Source organism: Gorilla gorilla, chromosome 4, assembly GCF_029281585.2.
Source record: "Gorilla gorilla gorilla isolate KB3781 chromosome 4, NHGRI_mGorGor1-v2.1_pri, whole genome shotgun sequence".
NCBI classification, from domain to species: domain Eukaryota; kingdom Metazoa; phylum Chordata; class Mammalia; order Primates; family Hominidae; genus Gorilla; species Gorilla gorilla.
The window spans coordinates 10,853,042-10,868,948 of record NC_073228.2 but is presented as its reverse complement, the minus strand read 5'-3'; the positions used below and the strand labels follow the sequence as shown (position 1 = coordinate 10,868,948).

Here is a 15,907-nt window from a genome sequence, read left to right as displayed (position 1 = left end):
AATGCAACCTGTGGGTGAACCCGTTGCCTCTGACGCCCCACGTGCCCGGTTCCATGCCGCGGCTTTGGCCACTCGCGGTGAAGCTGGTGCCTGACTCTGCTGCCCGGGAGTGCAGGAGCTCCTTCTCTGGCCTCTGCAGTTCCCTGGGCTCTCGGCCTGTCCTGCCCCACCGCCACTCCTGTCCGCTGGCAGGAAGGCTTGGGGCTAAGGCACTGCTTGAGGGTTTGAGGGTCACCTCTGGCTCTCGGTGGTGGGCGGGAGGGGTGGGCCTCGGCCACTTTTTCCAAGTGTGATTTTCATCTTGGGGGACCAGAGAGCTGCTATGGGGTTGGGTGGGGTCGGGCTGAGGCTTCAGTTGGGCTCTCCCCAACTCTGGTTTGCAGCTGAGCATGCACGGCCAGAGAGCGAGCCAGGAAGGGAGTGGTAGGGCTGCCAAGGGGACCCCGTTGCGTTGGGCTCATGGGCGTCGGTTTTGCTGCCAGTGGTCCACGCTGCGTTGGGTTCATGGGCCTTGGTTTTGTGTTTTATTGTTTGAATCTCAGGCTGCGCTGAAGAAATACCAGACTGAGCAAAGGAGCAAAGGCGACGCCCTGGACAAGTGTCAGGCTGAGCTGAAGAAGCTTCGGAAGAAGAGCCAGGGCAGCAAGAATCCTCAGAAGTACTCGGACAAGGAGCTGCAGGTAGGCCCGCCACCCCCGCTGTGGTGCCTCTCCCGCCACCTTGGGACTGCTCACCCCTCGGCCCCTCTCGTCCACAGGGAGTGGACAGCAGCCCCCCAGGTGCGATCAGACAGAGGCAGGCTGTGTGTCCCTGGTAGACCTCGGGAGCGGTGGGCCCGACGCCCCCAGGCCGGTGGGATGGTTGGCTCACCTGTGGGGCTCTGTCCTGCTCTTGCAGCCTCCCAGGGTCACTGAAAGGTTCTTGGCTGAAGGAGCAGAAACCTAAATGGAGTCCTCCCCTCTGTTCTCCCCATCCCTGCCCGGGAGTCCGGTCCCAGTCTGTTCCTCTAAGCGGTCGTGGCCTCCGCCTGCAGGGCTGGCCGCTTGAGGGAAGGTAGTACTTCAGGTTCCTCGGGGGAGCGGCTTCGGTGTTGTTTCTCTCACTGTCCCACCGGCGTCACCGGTGCTGCGTGCTGAGCGGGCTGGGACGTAGAATGGCCTGGCCGATGACAGGCACGGCCTGATGTGTGTACACCAGAACCTGGATGGTGGCTGACACAGGCCAGACCCAGAAACCCCTCGCCCACTTGCTGAGGTCATAGTGATACAGAAGAGAAAGAAACACAACAAGATGCCCAGTCGTGTGTAAAGGAAACATCAGGAAAACCCCTGGCTAGTCACCAAGGTAGAAGCTTCTGGGCTGCACCCTGGGGCGGGCAAGGTGTGGCTGTGGGTGAAGCCCGGGCCTCCAGGCCGCACCCTTCCTGCTGGCAGTCAGGTTTTCAAGCCTTGGCAAGCCCCACACACACCTGCCTGTGTGCGTGTGTCTGCGTGTGTGTGTGCCGCCGTCTCCTTGGTGCTGGTTGTGGGTGCTCATGAGTGGCTGTGGCCTCGCCCTGGGACTGGGAGGCCGGTTCCTGCTCAGAGCCTGTGCCCCTGCTCCCTGCTTAACTGCAGGGAAGCCAAGCGTCTGCCCATACCCTGCAGACCAAGCCGGAAGATTTCCAGTGTGGGGTCGCCTGGTGGAGCTGGATCGGCCCCAAAGGAGAGGACGGGACTAGGCCAGGGGCAGATGAGAAGGATAAGTGAGAGTCTGTGGAAGCAGCCATACGGGGGAGCTGGGGGTCCCTCGGGTGCCCGCTGCTGTTTGCAGCCTCCCACTCAGGCATGCTTGGTACACAGTTGCAGGGACGCAACTCAGGCCGTTCTCTAGGGTGCCCTGCCCTCTCCAGCCACCTCTTTCCGTGTCCCCAGCCTTTGTTTTGATCCTGTTTTTCACTCCAGGTAAGCTGTGATGGGTCTTTTGATCCTTTCCGTTTTGCACTCCGGGTAAGCTGCCATCATGGGTCTTTCTATGATGGGCCCGTCGTGGTGGCCTTAGTATTCCTGCCTGAGGCTGCCGCAGCGAGCCGTCCTCGAGCTGTTTCTGTGAACAGAACCTGAGCAGTGGGCATGGGGAGTTGGGGAGGAGAAATAGGTCTATGTTGGTAGACACTGTGTCTGTTTTTCTTTTTCCTCCCACCGTGGAACGTTTTGCTACTTTGCTTTCTGAAGACAAGCAGCGGATGGTGCCCCTGCGGCCTGGAGGGCCATAGCCGCCTCTGAGCAGGTCAGAGCAGTGCAGGTGTGAGCCAGCCCTGAGCACCTGGGCCGGGTGTGAGAGCTTGTCTTAAAGGGGCCTTTCCTGGGAATGTCCCCAGCTTGGTGTTCTGGGGATGGGGATACTGAGTCCAGCTCACTGAGGGCTCAGCTGCCTGCTGGGGGTCCAGGAGCTTGAGCTCCCTTCTCCCCTCGAGGCTCTGTGGGTTTTTGCTAACAGCGTTATTGAGACATAATTCACGTCACCAGCAGTTCACCATTTCACGGGCACAGTCCAGTGGTTATGAGTGTTTGCAGCTGTGCGTCCATCACTCAGTCCGTTTTAGAGCATTTTCCAATCAGCAGTCACTCCTGGGCCCCTGGCCCCACCAGTCACCAGCCTGCCATTGGCCTCCATAGACTCGCCTGTTCCGGACATTCTGCGTAGCTGGAATCCCAGTGTCCGGCCTTTGGTGCCTGGTGGCTCACGTGGCACGGAGGGTTCTCAAGGCTCATTGTGCCGTAGCCTGTGCCAGCCTCCTCCCCTCTTACTGTCGGGGGTCAGCCTTTCTTCCTTTTCATGGTTAAATCATGTTCCATCATGTGGGTACTGGAGGCTCCGTCCTGCTCAGGGCGAGGGCCGTCTCCCTGGCACAGCCGGTACTGCCGTGTGGCTGAGCTCGCTGGGAGCTGGAGATCGTGGCGGGGTAGCATAGGGCCGGGCAAAGGCAGAGGCTGGGGGCTCTCGGAGCCACTCCCCCCTCCCTCCTGCAGGCTGGAGCCAGAGGCCTGAGGCCCCCACGCAGTCACTGTGGCCCTGCCGCACCAGCTCCCTGGTTTTCAGGTGCCCTGCCTCCCACTGCCAGGCCTCTTCAGGAGGGCCCTGACCACACACCTGGCCTCCGCCTGCCGTCCGCGCTGCTCTGCTGTGGGCCCCGGGTGGTGGGATTTACTCCCGAGGCTGTGTGTGCGCAGCCAGCTCCTCAAGCCCATCCCACATGGGGGTTTTGGAAGACCTTCTCCTTGCTGATAGCTGGTCTGTTTGCTGCATGTCCTGGCACTTGGGGTCTGTTGGGGGACCATGTTGGTGCCTCAGGGGCCCTGGAGGCAGGTCCCATCTGTTCTTCTCATGGGGGCTGTGAGCCACCTCCAGTGCCTTGGTGGACCCTGCGTTGACTGGCCCAAGGGTCACCTGATTTGCAGCCACAGGGGGCTGGACCTGGCGGTGACTCGAGGGGCCTTGGCCCTGCCTCAGTGCTGTGGTCCATGGTCTGGGCAAGGGGCTGCTGCTGGGTGCCCCAGGTGCTGACTGTGAAACATTTGACAACAGAACTAAGGTGGCTGGTGGCTGGGCTCATCCTGGGGCCCCTTGAGTGCCCTTTCATGGTAAGCCAGGTGACCCAGTTTTGGGAGTAAGCCACAGCACCTGTTTCTCAGGTGGGGGACACCCAACGGCTGCCGCAGTCGTCACAAAGCCCCCCTCGTCCGCAGGAGGGCAGGCAGAGGGGGAGGGGGAGGGGTCCTGGCCTTGCAGGCTGTCTGAGTCCTGATGGGCCAGACCCAGGAGTCCGGCAGGGTCAGGAATGAGGGCAGCATTCCCATCTGTGGCTGCTAGTTGCCGAGGCAAATGGTCCCCCTAGCACCTGTGAGTGGGTCTGGGCGGGGGCCATGTGGGCGGAGAGGGCAGGCAGGGCCCCGAAGCGCGTGGTAGGTGGAGGTTGCAGTGGGTGTGAGGTGAGGGTGGCCCAGCAGCCCCCTTGGAAAGGCCTCTGCCACCCAGTACAGAGACGCTTGGCGAGCCTCATCTTCTCAGCCTCCCAGGGCCCCTCCTGGGAGATGTGTGGTGCTGGTCTTTCTTCCCAGGTCCCAGGGGCCCTGCTGTGGCTCCCCAGCCCTGGCTGAGCAGCCTCCTTTCTCCAGAACTTGCAGCTGCTCCTCCCCACTCACCAGGGGACCTGTGGGTGGCCCCAGGCTGGACTGTCCCCACCTGGGCACAGCCTCAAGGCCCTGGTGTAAGGTTAGGGTTGGATCTGGCTCTGTCCCTTATGGGTCATGTGGCTGCAGCAAGCCCCAGAGCTTCTGAGCCTCAGTTTCCCCATTTGTGAGGGGGAATATCCTGGCTTTCTCCCTCTTCTGAGCACTGACGGGAAGGGCTGTGGAGCCAGGACGAGCCGACATCAACCTTCTCACGGTGCCTGCGTGGGGGCTCTCCTGGACGGACCTCCGCCTCTGCTGCTCCCCATCCAACTCCTTCCTCTGTTAATGGGAGACGGGGCTTCAACTCTTAACCACACAGGTGTTTTATTTTTGTGATTTTTCCGAAGTCACCGAGTTCCTTCAGGAAGGGCTAGGTCTCATTTCTGCTGCGTCCCACTTGGTGCCAAGCACAAGCTGGTCACACAGCAGATAGCTGGTAAGTGCTGAGTGGTTTCGAAACAACGTTTTGGGGTGGGAAACAGAGGGAGCCACACCCCGGTGTGCTTTCTGCTCCCCAGTGGCCTGGAAGCCCAGGAGGCCAGGCCTCGGAGCCATCAGCATCCCCGGCCCCACATCGGAGTCTGAGGGGGTGGGGCACTTGGTATGTGGCTGCGTACGCGCCCCCCGAGCTGCGGGGAGGCTGCGGCCACCATCCTGGGGTGAGTGCCATGTGGCTGCCTGGCTGGGATGTGCTGCCGGCCTCGCTGCTCCAGGCCCCTTGCCCCACCCAGGGCTATTCCTGCTGGTTCCCATTGCCTTTGCAAACCCGGCCAGCGGGCTCTGTGGGACTTCTACTTTAGGGTGTGGCCGCTGGGGGCCCAGCTGTTGGATGTCCTCTCCACTTCTGAAGAGAGGAAGCACCCTGGACTGGGGAACTGGGCTGTGGCTGACCTCACCTACTCATGTGCAGCCCCGCCCCTCCAGTGCATTCCACCCCGCCCCCACTTGTGTGGACCCGCCCCTACTTGTGTGCCCCGACTTGGGTGGTGCAGGAGGCCCTGCCCTTGCTTGTGTGGCCCCACCCCTTGGTGCAGGAGGCCCCGTCTCTCCAGTGCGCCCCACCCCACCCCACAGGCCTCCTAGCTGTCCCTAACTCCTGGCTTGCCTCGCGGGGTCTACTGTCCTGGGGCCTAGGTTGTCAGCGAAGTCCTGCTGGTTGCAGGGAAAGGGCCTGCTGGAAGTACTCTTGGGGGAAGCAGAGACCTGTTCACCGGCCTCTCCATTCCTAAAGCGGTTGGTTGCTTCCCAGCTGTTCTACAGACCAGCCCAGCAGCTGCATCCCACGCTGGGGGCAGCCCGGGGGTGTCTACGCAGAGAGTATAGTTCACGGTGCCCCCTTGAGATCCCTGCCTCGGTCCCTGGACCTGCCTGCCCCCAGCTCTTCTAGCTGCCTCCAATGTGTGCCCTGTGGGGTCACTGGCGACCATAGCAGTTGTCCCCAGTCCTGAAGACCCTGAGAGAGGCAGGTGTGCCCACACGTCGTTGGAGTGCAGGGCAGGAGTCTGGCCCGTTCGGGCTCCTGGGGCTGCTTTCTTGAGCGGGCAGGAGGGGGCCGCCAGACTGCCGGAAGTGGAAGTGACCCCACGCAAGGGTGGCCTGAAGCCAGTGTCCAGCCAGGGGCGTGTGTAGCAGAGAAGCAGATGCCTCCCTGTGGTTCCCAAGCTGCCCCTGCCACAGAGGCCTTTCCCTTGGAGACCCTTTAGTGCCTCCGGGGTCTCTGCCCCTGCATGTCCCTCACCTGGCAGCCGAGAGTTGGCCGGGGCCTGGCTGGTGGTGCAGCCGTGTGGGCGGTGCATGCAGGTGGAGGCTGTTTAGGCAGCTCCACGGGCTGGACGGGCGCCCCCGTCCACAGGGCCCCCCACCTCAGCTGCTGCTGATGAAGGGGAGGTGGTGGCTGGTGCCTGACTCTGGTCTTTGGGGGTCATTGTCAGATGTGGGTTCCCTCAGCGACCCAAGAGCTGGGTGTCTCGAAGTGATTGCCGGGGTCTCCAGTGGGCTCAGAAACCTGGCGCCAGCTGCACCCCACCTGAGCTGCATGTGTGCGGAGCGCCAGGCTTCTGGGAGCTGTGAGGCTGCCGGGCAGCGAGGCTGGCCCGTGGCACGTGTGAGGGGCTGCTTCATGCTCCAGGGTGCCCACAAGGCCGAGGCCCCCGATGCGCGTTGCCCGCCTCCACTGCCGGGCTCATCGTGTGGCAGTGGCCAGGCCTTCAGCCTGAGCTGAAACAGGGACACACCACACCAGGCCCTGGGGGCAGAGGTGGGGCTGCCGGGAGGGGTGGACATGAGGTTGGCCAGGCCCTGCCCCAGAGAGGCAGGCAGAGTGGATTTCTCTGTCTGCCTGCCAGGGTGCCCTTGAGCGGGGCTGGGCTGGGGGGCCTCCTGTTGTTCAAGAAGTGCTTGTAATTGAGATGGTGTTTTGGGATTTCCATGAAAAGAAGTAATTTTAGTTATAGGTCAGGGCACTGGAGTTAGGAAGCATTTGGGGCGTTTGTTAACTAGGACGGGAGAGCTTTACGTAAGGGGGCACGGCCTGGAGCACCGCCCTGACGGCCTTGGGCAGCGGCACCTTCACTCCCCAGGACTGTGGTCGTTGCCACATTTGCTGGGCCAGGTGCTGACAGACGTGCCCGTCCGCCTGGAGGGAATGTTCTCCACACCACACGGGGCACGGTGGACACGCTGGGGCAGGGGACACCTTCTCTGTGGGTTTATCAGTGTGTCCGCAGGGCGTGGTCACAGCCTGGTCCAGCTCCTCCTTAGAACAGAGGGGTGTGGCCGTGTCCACAGGGCCCGGGATGGGGCTGAGAGCAGAGCCCAGCCTGTGCCCACCCCTCGGGGGCAGGGAGCAGGGCCCAGGGGACGTGTCCACATGCCCCATCCTGCATCTGGAACCCAGGGTGGGAGGCGAGTGGCCCACCCACTCCCTGGGCTGGGCTGTGGGCACAAGGACCGTGGGCACGAGGACCTGAGTGTGGGGAGGGAGCCCCAGCCCGCTGGATGCAACTTGTCCTTCCTAGCCCATGTGCACTGGGGGTGGGGCAGCGAGACCCAAGCAGTGTTGGGGTCTCAAAAGTCAGTGCTCAGGCTGGGAGTGGTGTGGGGCAGGCCAGGCCCCTGCTCAGAATCGCACTGGGCATGGGCTCGACTTGCTGGCCCTGGGACGACCCTGTTCAGCCAGCTCTGGAGGCTTCCTCAGCGGCCTGAAACTCCTGCTGCAGAGGAGGGTAGCACTGCCCTGTCCACTCACCACCTCCTGGGGCTTTTCTGGACAGAGATGCCCGGGGCTACTAGGAGAGCCAGGGTTTCTGCTGGGTCACCTTCCCCTGTTCCCTTTCTGAGATGATGGGGGAGGAGGGAGGTGAGGCAGGTGCAGCCCTCGCTGGCCGGTCGTGAGTGAGGAGGGAGAGATGGCCCCGCATTCTTGGGGATGCTGCCTCCCAGAGACCATGGGGGCTCCGTAGCACTGGCAGGATCATCGTGGGGGTCCTGGGAAGCGGCACTGGTGCTTTGCTCACTGTAATGCAGGGGGCTGGTGGGGGGCATTGGTGCCCCCAGGATCCCCCCTCCGGCTGCCCCCCATCTCTGGGTTTGCGAGGCCTGTAGCCTGGATTGAGGTCTGAGAAAGGGGAGAGATGCGTGCTATTTAAAGGGGTGTATAATTAACACAGCAGAGACAAAGCACCCTCGTTCAGATCTTCAGAGAAGATAATAGCAGGGCCGGTGATCGCCAGCGTGGAGTCTGGCGACGTGCAGGGGGGTGTGAAGCCCATCCTCGTTTTCACAAAGCTCTTCAGGCTAAGGCTGTCTGTGGACAACCCCTCCCCGCCCACCACCCCCGTGAGGACAGCCGTGTGGTCATGTTTCTCTGGAGTAACATCTCTGAGGGGTCCTCACCAGGAAAAACAGGAGTGTGAGGAGCCAGGAGCCACGGAGCCCTCTCAGGGCTTCTGCATCCGCAGCTGACACAGGGACCCTCAGTGTCCCCGGGGCCAGGGCAGCCAGGGGTCGGGCACTCTGCTTCCCCAAGCCTCAGGGCTGGGCCACTCGGACATCTTAGCCCCCACTTCTCCTGCATCTTGCCACCCCTTTGCTGACTCTTGGGGACAGCTTGGTCTGTGATCCTCCAGCCTGTTTGTGTGTCTAGCCCACTAGTGTGGACAGAAGCGACCTGCTGTCTCCTGTGCCCGCGGGCATGTGCTCACCAGACTGTCCATCCCAGTACCAAGCTGTGGGTCTATTGGGACCTGTTGTTCCTGGGCACCCCTTGCCAATCTGCTGGAAGCTCTGGGCCTTTTTCCCAGGAAAATGGGGACCCTCAGGGCTCATGGATCCCTGATCCTGCCAAAGTGGCACTGTTCCCTTCCTGAGGATCTTCCTGTAATGCCTTCCTTGGGGAGCGGAATGACCAGCTCTTCCACCTGCCACCGGGGCCAGAGGGTGCGGCTTACCCTCTGCTCAGCCCAGCCCGGGTCTTGCTCAGAGCACGTGTGTTCAGCGTGAGATTTAAGGGTCCTCCCGTCTCCTTTTAACCACCTGCCATGCTGCCCTCCCTCCTCTGCCTGGGTACTGTGCCCATCAGCCCGGGAGGCCTGGTCAGTGGGTTTTAGAGCAGCCACTGGCTGCAGCCTGCAGGTGGCCAGTGACCATGTGCTACTTGGGGCACCTGATTCTCACCCCACACACCACAGCTGACCGGTCCGCAGCCACATCCTTTTGAGTAAGTGTTACCCATGGTGACAGCTGAAGGCCAAGAATTACGTTCTCATTCATACGCTGCAGGCGACCTGGGGGGCCGCATGCGATTTTTAAAGAACGTGGGAAAGCTGCAGCAGCCATGGCGGATGAGGTAAACCAAAGCCGCCTTGGTTTTTTCTGGAATGCCCCTCCCCCCACTCTGAGTCACCGCATGCTGCGGAGAGATGTGTTCTGATCACTTTTGTCTTCTCTGATCACGGGGCTGTTCAGCCCAGGGTGACTAAGTGGGAGCATTCTGTGGGTCTTAAATGCTTTCAGCTGGGTGTTTCCATAGTGCTGTCGCCATGGCACCCAGCTAAGCACGCAGCCGGTGGCTCAGCGGCGGGCGTGGACTGGAGGGGGCCAGCCACTGGGACTGCCTGCCCATGGGGCAGGCGCAGGGCCGTTGTCAATGGCCGGCTGCCAGGTTGGAGGTACAGACCAGGCCGTGCTCTGTCCCCTGCACTTTCCACACAGCTCGGACGTGCCCCTTATAGGTCATCCCCGTCCAACAGCAGGTCACAGTTGGCCGGGCCCTGCAGCGCTGGCCGCCACCTCCTCTCCTCCCCGTCCCCGCACCGGCCCCTTGTGTGGTGAAGCTCCTGCCTGGCCTAGATTTCCAGGATCTGCCCTGTACAGTCGTGGCCTCTCTGTATGAGGAGTCAGTGTCCTGGAAAAGCAGGTGAGGAGAGGCAGCTGTCATTCCTAGACAGAGTGGCAGCCGCATGTCACGCGCTGACTCAGGCTCTGCCATAGCCAGATGCTCATGTGGGGGCTCCGAGGCAGGAGGTGTCAGCTCCCCCCGTCCCTCGGGGGCTGGCCATCCCTGCCTTGCTGCTCTGGGAACATCTCCCTGTCCCCAGGATCTGGAGGGGCCCCACCAGAGCACCGTGCAGCCGTACTTTCTGTCTCTCTCCCGACTTCCCCTGGGTTTCTCTTGTGACCTGTGTGCCACTCCCAGCCATTTACGGGGCTCCTTTGAGTAAGTGGAAGACTTAAAAATAAAACACCAACTCTCTTCCCGGCCAGGGAGGCTGCCGTACCCTGCTAATGAGGCCAGTACCCCTCGCTGTACTCTCCCCTGGGGGACTGAGCATGAGTGTGAGAAAGTACCGTAGCCTAAAAACCCAGAAACCGCCTGTAGGGTGGGCAACCGGAGCGGCTCCAGGGGCCTTAGTTTGGAAGGTGCCGTTCTCAGGGCGAGGAGACCCAGGGGGCCCTGCAGCCTAGTTTACGCTGCTGTCCTGGGGTGACCGCTCCAAGTAGCACCTTCTCTTCCCCCGAGTCCTGTTTAGACAGCAACCCTTGTGGAGGCCGTGGCTCTGGGCAGCCCCCTGGGCCTGCCTTTTCTCAATGCCTCAGTTTCTTTTGCCAGGCGTCGGATCTCCTGCTGAGTGCTCTCTGGCCCTGAGCGCTCTGCCCACCATGCTTTCCGGGCCGGCCACCGCTGGAAAAGTCCCCAGGGAGGGCACAGAATCCTCATGATGGGGTGCGTTGGGGGTTTCTCCATGGAACCTCACACACGTTCCTGAGGCTGCCCCACTTAAGGGGTTCTGGGCACCGAATAGCTCCCTCCAAAGCAGGCACCCCCATCACAGGCCACTCAGAGCCTTGGAGGCGCACCCCAGCATCCCTGGCAGTTCCCTGCGGGAGGAGTGGGCAGGACCCTGCAGGCGGCCTTGGAACAGGCCTGGGTGTTGGTCTGAGTGGTGTTGCAGGGGCATGGGTGGGTGCTCATCTCCAGGCCCCTCTTTGTGCACAAGCCCACCTGTTTCTCGGAGCACACCCTCCCCACCCAGTCCCTTTGATCCTGAAGTCGGGAAAGGACTCCAGCAGCCAGGCTGAGGCTTGGAGCACAGCGGGCTCAGGTGTCCTCCTCCATGGCTGCAGTATGTGGCGTCTTGGCCACGGCCAACATGCCCTCCCCAGGCCCCAGGGTACCCCTGAATCTGGCTGTCGCACTCTGCCCCTTCCTGGAGAAGGAGCCTCAGAGGTCACTGGAGGTTCTTGGGAGCAGGAGCAGGAAGCCCTGGTAGGTGCATGTTGCATAACCAGAGGAAAAGTACTTCGCGCTCCAGCTGTGGAGGAGGAGGAGGTGGAGGAGAAAGGAGAGGAGGAGGAGGAGGAGGAGGCAGCGGCAGAGGCCTCAGCATGGAGCAGAGCTTGCTGGAAAGTCTGCTTAAGGTTGCCTTGCAGGGCCTCTCACCTGTGATCAAACTTCTCACTTCCCAAATGCCATCTCAGGTCCCCTTTAGGTAACCCTGTGGCCAGGCCCTACAGCGCCTCTGGAGGGTCAAGGCCTACTGGGGATAGGAGTAGCAAGCCCGTTGTTTTGAGGGGCAGGTGGGGTTTAGTGTGGGAAAGCAAGGTGGGCTGCAAGGGCAGGGGAGCGCCGGGCTCCGTGTTGGGGGATGTGGCTGGGCAGGCTCTGGCCTTGGGGACAGCATGGTCTGCTCACACTGGCCAGCAGGCAGAGCCAGTGCCCAGTGGTAGTGCTGGGACCGATCCACACCCTGCCAGGCTGGTTCTCACCCCTGTAGTGGAGGCTTGCGGGGGTAGGCAGCCAGGGAACAGGCTGCTCCGCTCCCCTCCCTGCCGCCCACCTGGCCCGGCACTGCCCACCCACGCTGAGTCAGAGCTGTAGGCGGGGCGGCCGCGAGGCTGAGTCAGGTGGGGGAGGCCGCCCCCTTGCGGAGGCCGCATCTTCTTAAGAGCCGATTCTGAACTGACCACTCCTTGACGGGCAATCCCGGTGGACGGGGGGTCTGAGTCCTGCTGTGGAGGGTCTGCCTGAGGCCGGTAGGGGCTCAGCCCAAGGCAGGTAGGCACGGGAGGAGAGGCGAGACAGAGGAGAGCTGGAAAGACCTTCCTGGCAGAGGAGAAGCTGGCTCGCTGCTGAAGCAGCTAGCCTCCTGCGGCCACCCAGGAGGGGCCTGAGTGTGTCTCTGGGGACAGGGTCTGTGCCTTGGGTGCTCCTCCCTTGCCCTCACCAGCCACCCACAGCCTCATCAGCGTTTTGGGATGGAAAGTTTCCAGCCTACAAAACCAGAGAGCCATTGACATCCAGGGTCCCAGTCGAGCCCTCCCACTGTCGGGCTGGGGTTCTGGAATCGGGAACCCCGGGTGCCGGGTGTCAGCTGTGCTATAGGGCTGTGGTGTCACGCGCTACCCCAGACCTCAGGCACATGATCTGCCAGCTGGGGTCATGGAGGGGCCGGCGGGGGGTGGGGAGGCATGCTCCTCCCAGAGGGACAGAGGCAGAGAGCCCTGGGGTTTGGAACTGTCACTTCTACCTACAGCCCTGTTGGTCAGGTGAGTCATACAACAAGCCCTGCACCCATGGGCAGACTGGGAGGCGCCTCTGCCCAGGATGGGAGCACAGTCCGGGGCCTGAGAGGCAGCGGCCGCCCTCAGCTTCTTCCCCACTCTCTCCCCCAAACTCCCCCAAACTCCCCCTCTCCAGTTTCCTCCCGAGGCTCACGTTGGAGAGGCCTGGGCTCAGCTACAGTTTCTTGGTCTGGCTTTGCTTGCACTACTTCTTTTAAAGTTTTTTTTTTAATTGTGATAAAATACACGTAACTAATACAGTTGACCACGGTAACCATCTTTAAGTGCACAGTTCAGCGGCATTAGTGCATTCATGGGGTTGTGCGATCACCACCACCATCCATCTCCAGAACTTTCCATCTTCCCAAACTGAAGTTCTTAGTACCCTCCATCCTGGTGTGTTCAGAATCGGCAGCTGGATCTGGAAGCTCTGTCAGGTTGAGACTCAGTTTTCCTTTTGGGGAAATCATTTTGGCTGGAGCAGCTTTTGTCGTCTTTGCTGGAACCCTTTCTGGGACGACTGTGTGTCCACCAAGAAGCACAGAGTGGCCAAGATGTGACAGCCGCCATGGTCAGAGCCAGGGCCACAGCTGCAAGGGCTGCCAAGCGGCTGACCACCGGGTCAGGGTGGGGACCGCCTGCTGGCTGCCCTGGTTCTAGGGTCTGGCTTGACTACCTGTCTTTCCTGTGCCCCAGAGCACCTGCCAGGGCTGAGGGGGTTTCCAAAGCTTCCGCGTTTGTCTGGGACACATTCTCCCCGTCCCCCCATCCCACGGGGACACCTGGGTGGGCACTCAGGCAGCTCCAAGGTGGAAGGGCAGCAATCAGGCCTACTCCTCATTCCTGGTTCTATGCTGGCCCCTCACCTGGGCACACTCTGTTCCGAAAGGCGTGACCTGTGGATCTGATCTTGCTGTCCCCGTGGACGCTGGTCTTGCTTTCTGGGCTCCCAGTCTCTGCTCGGTGACCTCTTGTCTGATCCTCCCCACGAACTTCCTTCTCACGTTCTCCCTTGGTGCACGCTTATCCGGAAACCAGGCAGCCAGGTGTCTTAGCGCCCCGCTCCCCGTCGTTCAGAGCCGGAGCCGGGTGGGAGAGGAGATGAGGTGCGCCCGGAGTCCCCTCTGCAGCAGAGGGCTTCCCTGGGGTCCTTGGCCAGTGTCCTGGGCTCCAGGTCTCCTGCCTTTCATGCTGGGGCTGAGATGGCTGAGATGGCGGGGCCCTGGAGGCAGAGGCACAGGTGAGAGTGCTCCAGGCAACAGGGAAAGGACCAAGAAGCTGTCCTGGGGCCCATGGAGCTGGGGCGCATCCACACCCAGGCTTCTGTGCCTTGGCCACAGGGAGGTGCACACGACCCCACCCCACAGCAGGAGCCCTGAGATGAGGCTGGCCCCCTGCCAGAGCCTCCTGCTGGAGGCAGGACCCTCCACTCACCCAGAGCGGTCCCGGGGCAGGGAAGCCTTCTGGGGATGTGGCCATCGGGCGTCTCCTGAGTGGTCCCGGGGCAGCCGAAGCCTCCTGGGGGCGCGGTTGTCTCCTGAGTGGTCCCGGGGCAGCCGAAGCCTCCTGGGGGCGCAGTTGTCTCCTGAGTGGTCCCGGGGCAGCCGAAGCCTCCTGGGGGCGCAGTTGTCTCCTGAGTGGTCCCGGGGCAGCTGAAGCCTCCTGGGGATGTGGCCATCGGGCGTCTCCTGAGTGGTCCCGGGGCAGCTGAAGCCTCCTGGGGGCGCGGTTGTCTCCTGAGTGGCCGCAGATGCTGTTTTGTTTCCAGCTGCTCTGCACGAATGAGACGTGTCCTTTGACTGAGTCCGTGGGGCTGCCCCAAACCGGTCCTGACAGGCGTCCTTCCATTGCTGGCTGAGCCTTTCTCCCTTTCCCTCCACAGTACATCGACGCCATCAGCAACAAGCAGGGGGAGCTGGAGAATTACGTGTCCGACGGCTACAAGACCGCACTGACAGAGGAGCGCAGGCGCTTCTGCTTCCTGGTGGAGAAGCAGTGCGCCGTGGCCAAGAACTCCGCGGCCTACCACTCCAAGGTGAGGCGGCTGGGGGCTGCGCTGTGCCGGCGCTGGGCCTTGCTGGCAGAAATGACCCAGGCCCCTGCCCCAGCCCCGTGAACACACCGGGGCGGTGTCCAGGCTCGAACTCTCGTTTATTTCGGGTTTTCTTGGGGGTGAAGTTCTGGGAGAATTACCAGGTCACAGGGTGCAGGCATTTTGAAGACTCACATTAGAAATTGCCACCTGCAACCAGGGAGAGTCTGATGGGCTTTCAAGGCCTTCTAGAACATTCTTCTAGAATGTTCTTGGCTCTTCTGCCACAGCCATGTCCTGGGGAGGTGCAGGCTGACGCCAGGCAGGGGACGGTCATGCTCCGTGCTGGGTGCCGGAGTCCTGGTGGGGCACCTGGTGGGTGGCCTCTGTGTCCTCACTTGCTCTTCCTGTGGCCCCTCTATCCACAGTCCTGGGGTACAGCTGGGCTCATGGCTCTGCTCACCCGAGGCGCTGAGGACCCCCAGCCCCAAGCCTGGGTCCCCAGCCACCCAAGACCACTGTGCCACTGGGCCCCTAGGCCACCCAAGACAACCGTGACACTCGCCCCAGGTCCAGCAGCTGCCATAGCTCGGCTGTCGTACGTGGACCTGCCACCCCTCACCCAACCCAAACCTGCCCTATCTCTTTGCTTCCTGGGCAGCCAGGGGCCCTGCCTGGCTCTCAGGTGGCTTCCCCAGTCCCTCCCACACTGCTCCAGAGTGGCCTCCCTGGGACTCAAACCTGGTCACAGGGTCCTCCCCTGGCTCCCAGGCTTTTGGTGACCTGTGCCTCTACCACCTCTGCCTGCACCCCTGAGCCACTGGGGTCCCAGGTGGGGCCTTGGGTGGTGGCCACATGCTGCTGCCCTCGTGACCTCTGAGAGACTCCTCTGCCCGTCGTCTGTTGAGGGCCCCTCCTTGGGCCGGTAGACTCTTGGCCCTGTGTTTCCCGCTAGGCGTCCCCCGGCACAGTCCTGCGGCCCTGTGTCTCCCGCTAGGTGTCCCCTGGCACAGTCCTGCGGCCCTGTGTCTCCCGCTAGGCATCCCCCGGCACAGTCCTGCAGCCCTGTGTTTCCGGCATCCCCAGCCTGGTCGTTCCTTGTCGGGGAATCCCGCCCTGGGATCCGCCATGTCCCAGGACCAAGCCTGGCCCTGCTGAACCAGGAGCGAGTTCCTCAGGGACGGGCTGCAGCAGCCCCCTCCACGGATGTCCTGAGCCCCGATGTGAGCAAGGGGATCCCCTCCTAGGAGGCTGACTTAGCCCCCAGAGCAGGCGAGGCCCAGAGGCCAGACTCCCCACCGGAAACAGGCAGGGCCAGCAGGCCCCTGTTCACCCATAGTCCATGGGTAGGAGTTGGGATGGATCACATGTGTCCCCTGGAACATTCTGGAACATTTCAAGAGTTTCGAAGATGTAGTTCCGGAGCGAAGCCCACCAGGGAGGCCCTGGTCATGTCTTTCTAAAATAAAGGGTCGCAGGGATCCACGGGCTATACCTTGACACTTGTTCCCCCCACCCACCACACTCTCATGTATGTGCGCGTGCGTGCGCGCGCACACACACACACACACACACACACACACACACACGCACGTGATAC

General features: G+C 62.1%; 1 protein-coding gene across 6 annotated transcripts in view; it reads left to right on the top strand.

The window, feature by feature from the left end:
• Nucleotides 1-15,907, top strand: part of BAIAP2 (BAR/IMD domain containing adaptor protein 2) — an 81,937-nt gene that overhangs the window by 51,533 nt on the left and 14,497 nt on the right. For 4 of the 6 annotated variants that reach the window (XM_031010785.3, XM_055389498.2, XM_031010787.3 and 1 more), the window contains exons 6-7: nt 543-680; nt 14,158-14,310. In XM_031010785.3, the coding sequence (XP_030866645.1) occupies nt 543-680; nt 14,158-14,310 (291 nt within the window). Of the gene's footprint in view, nt 1-542; nt 681-1,557; nt 1,944-9,294; nt 9,631-14,157; nt 14,311-15,907 lie in introns of those variants that run through there. The other 2 variants (XM_055389500.2, XM_055389499.2) reach the window with 2 other exon arrangements.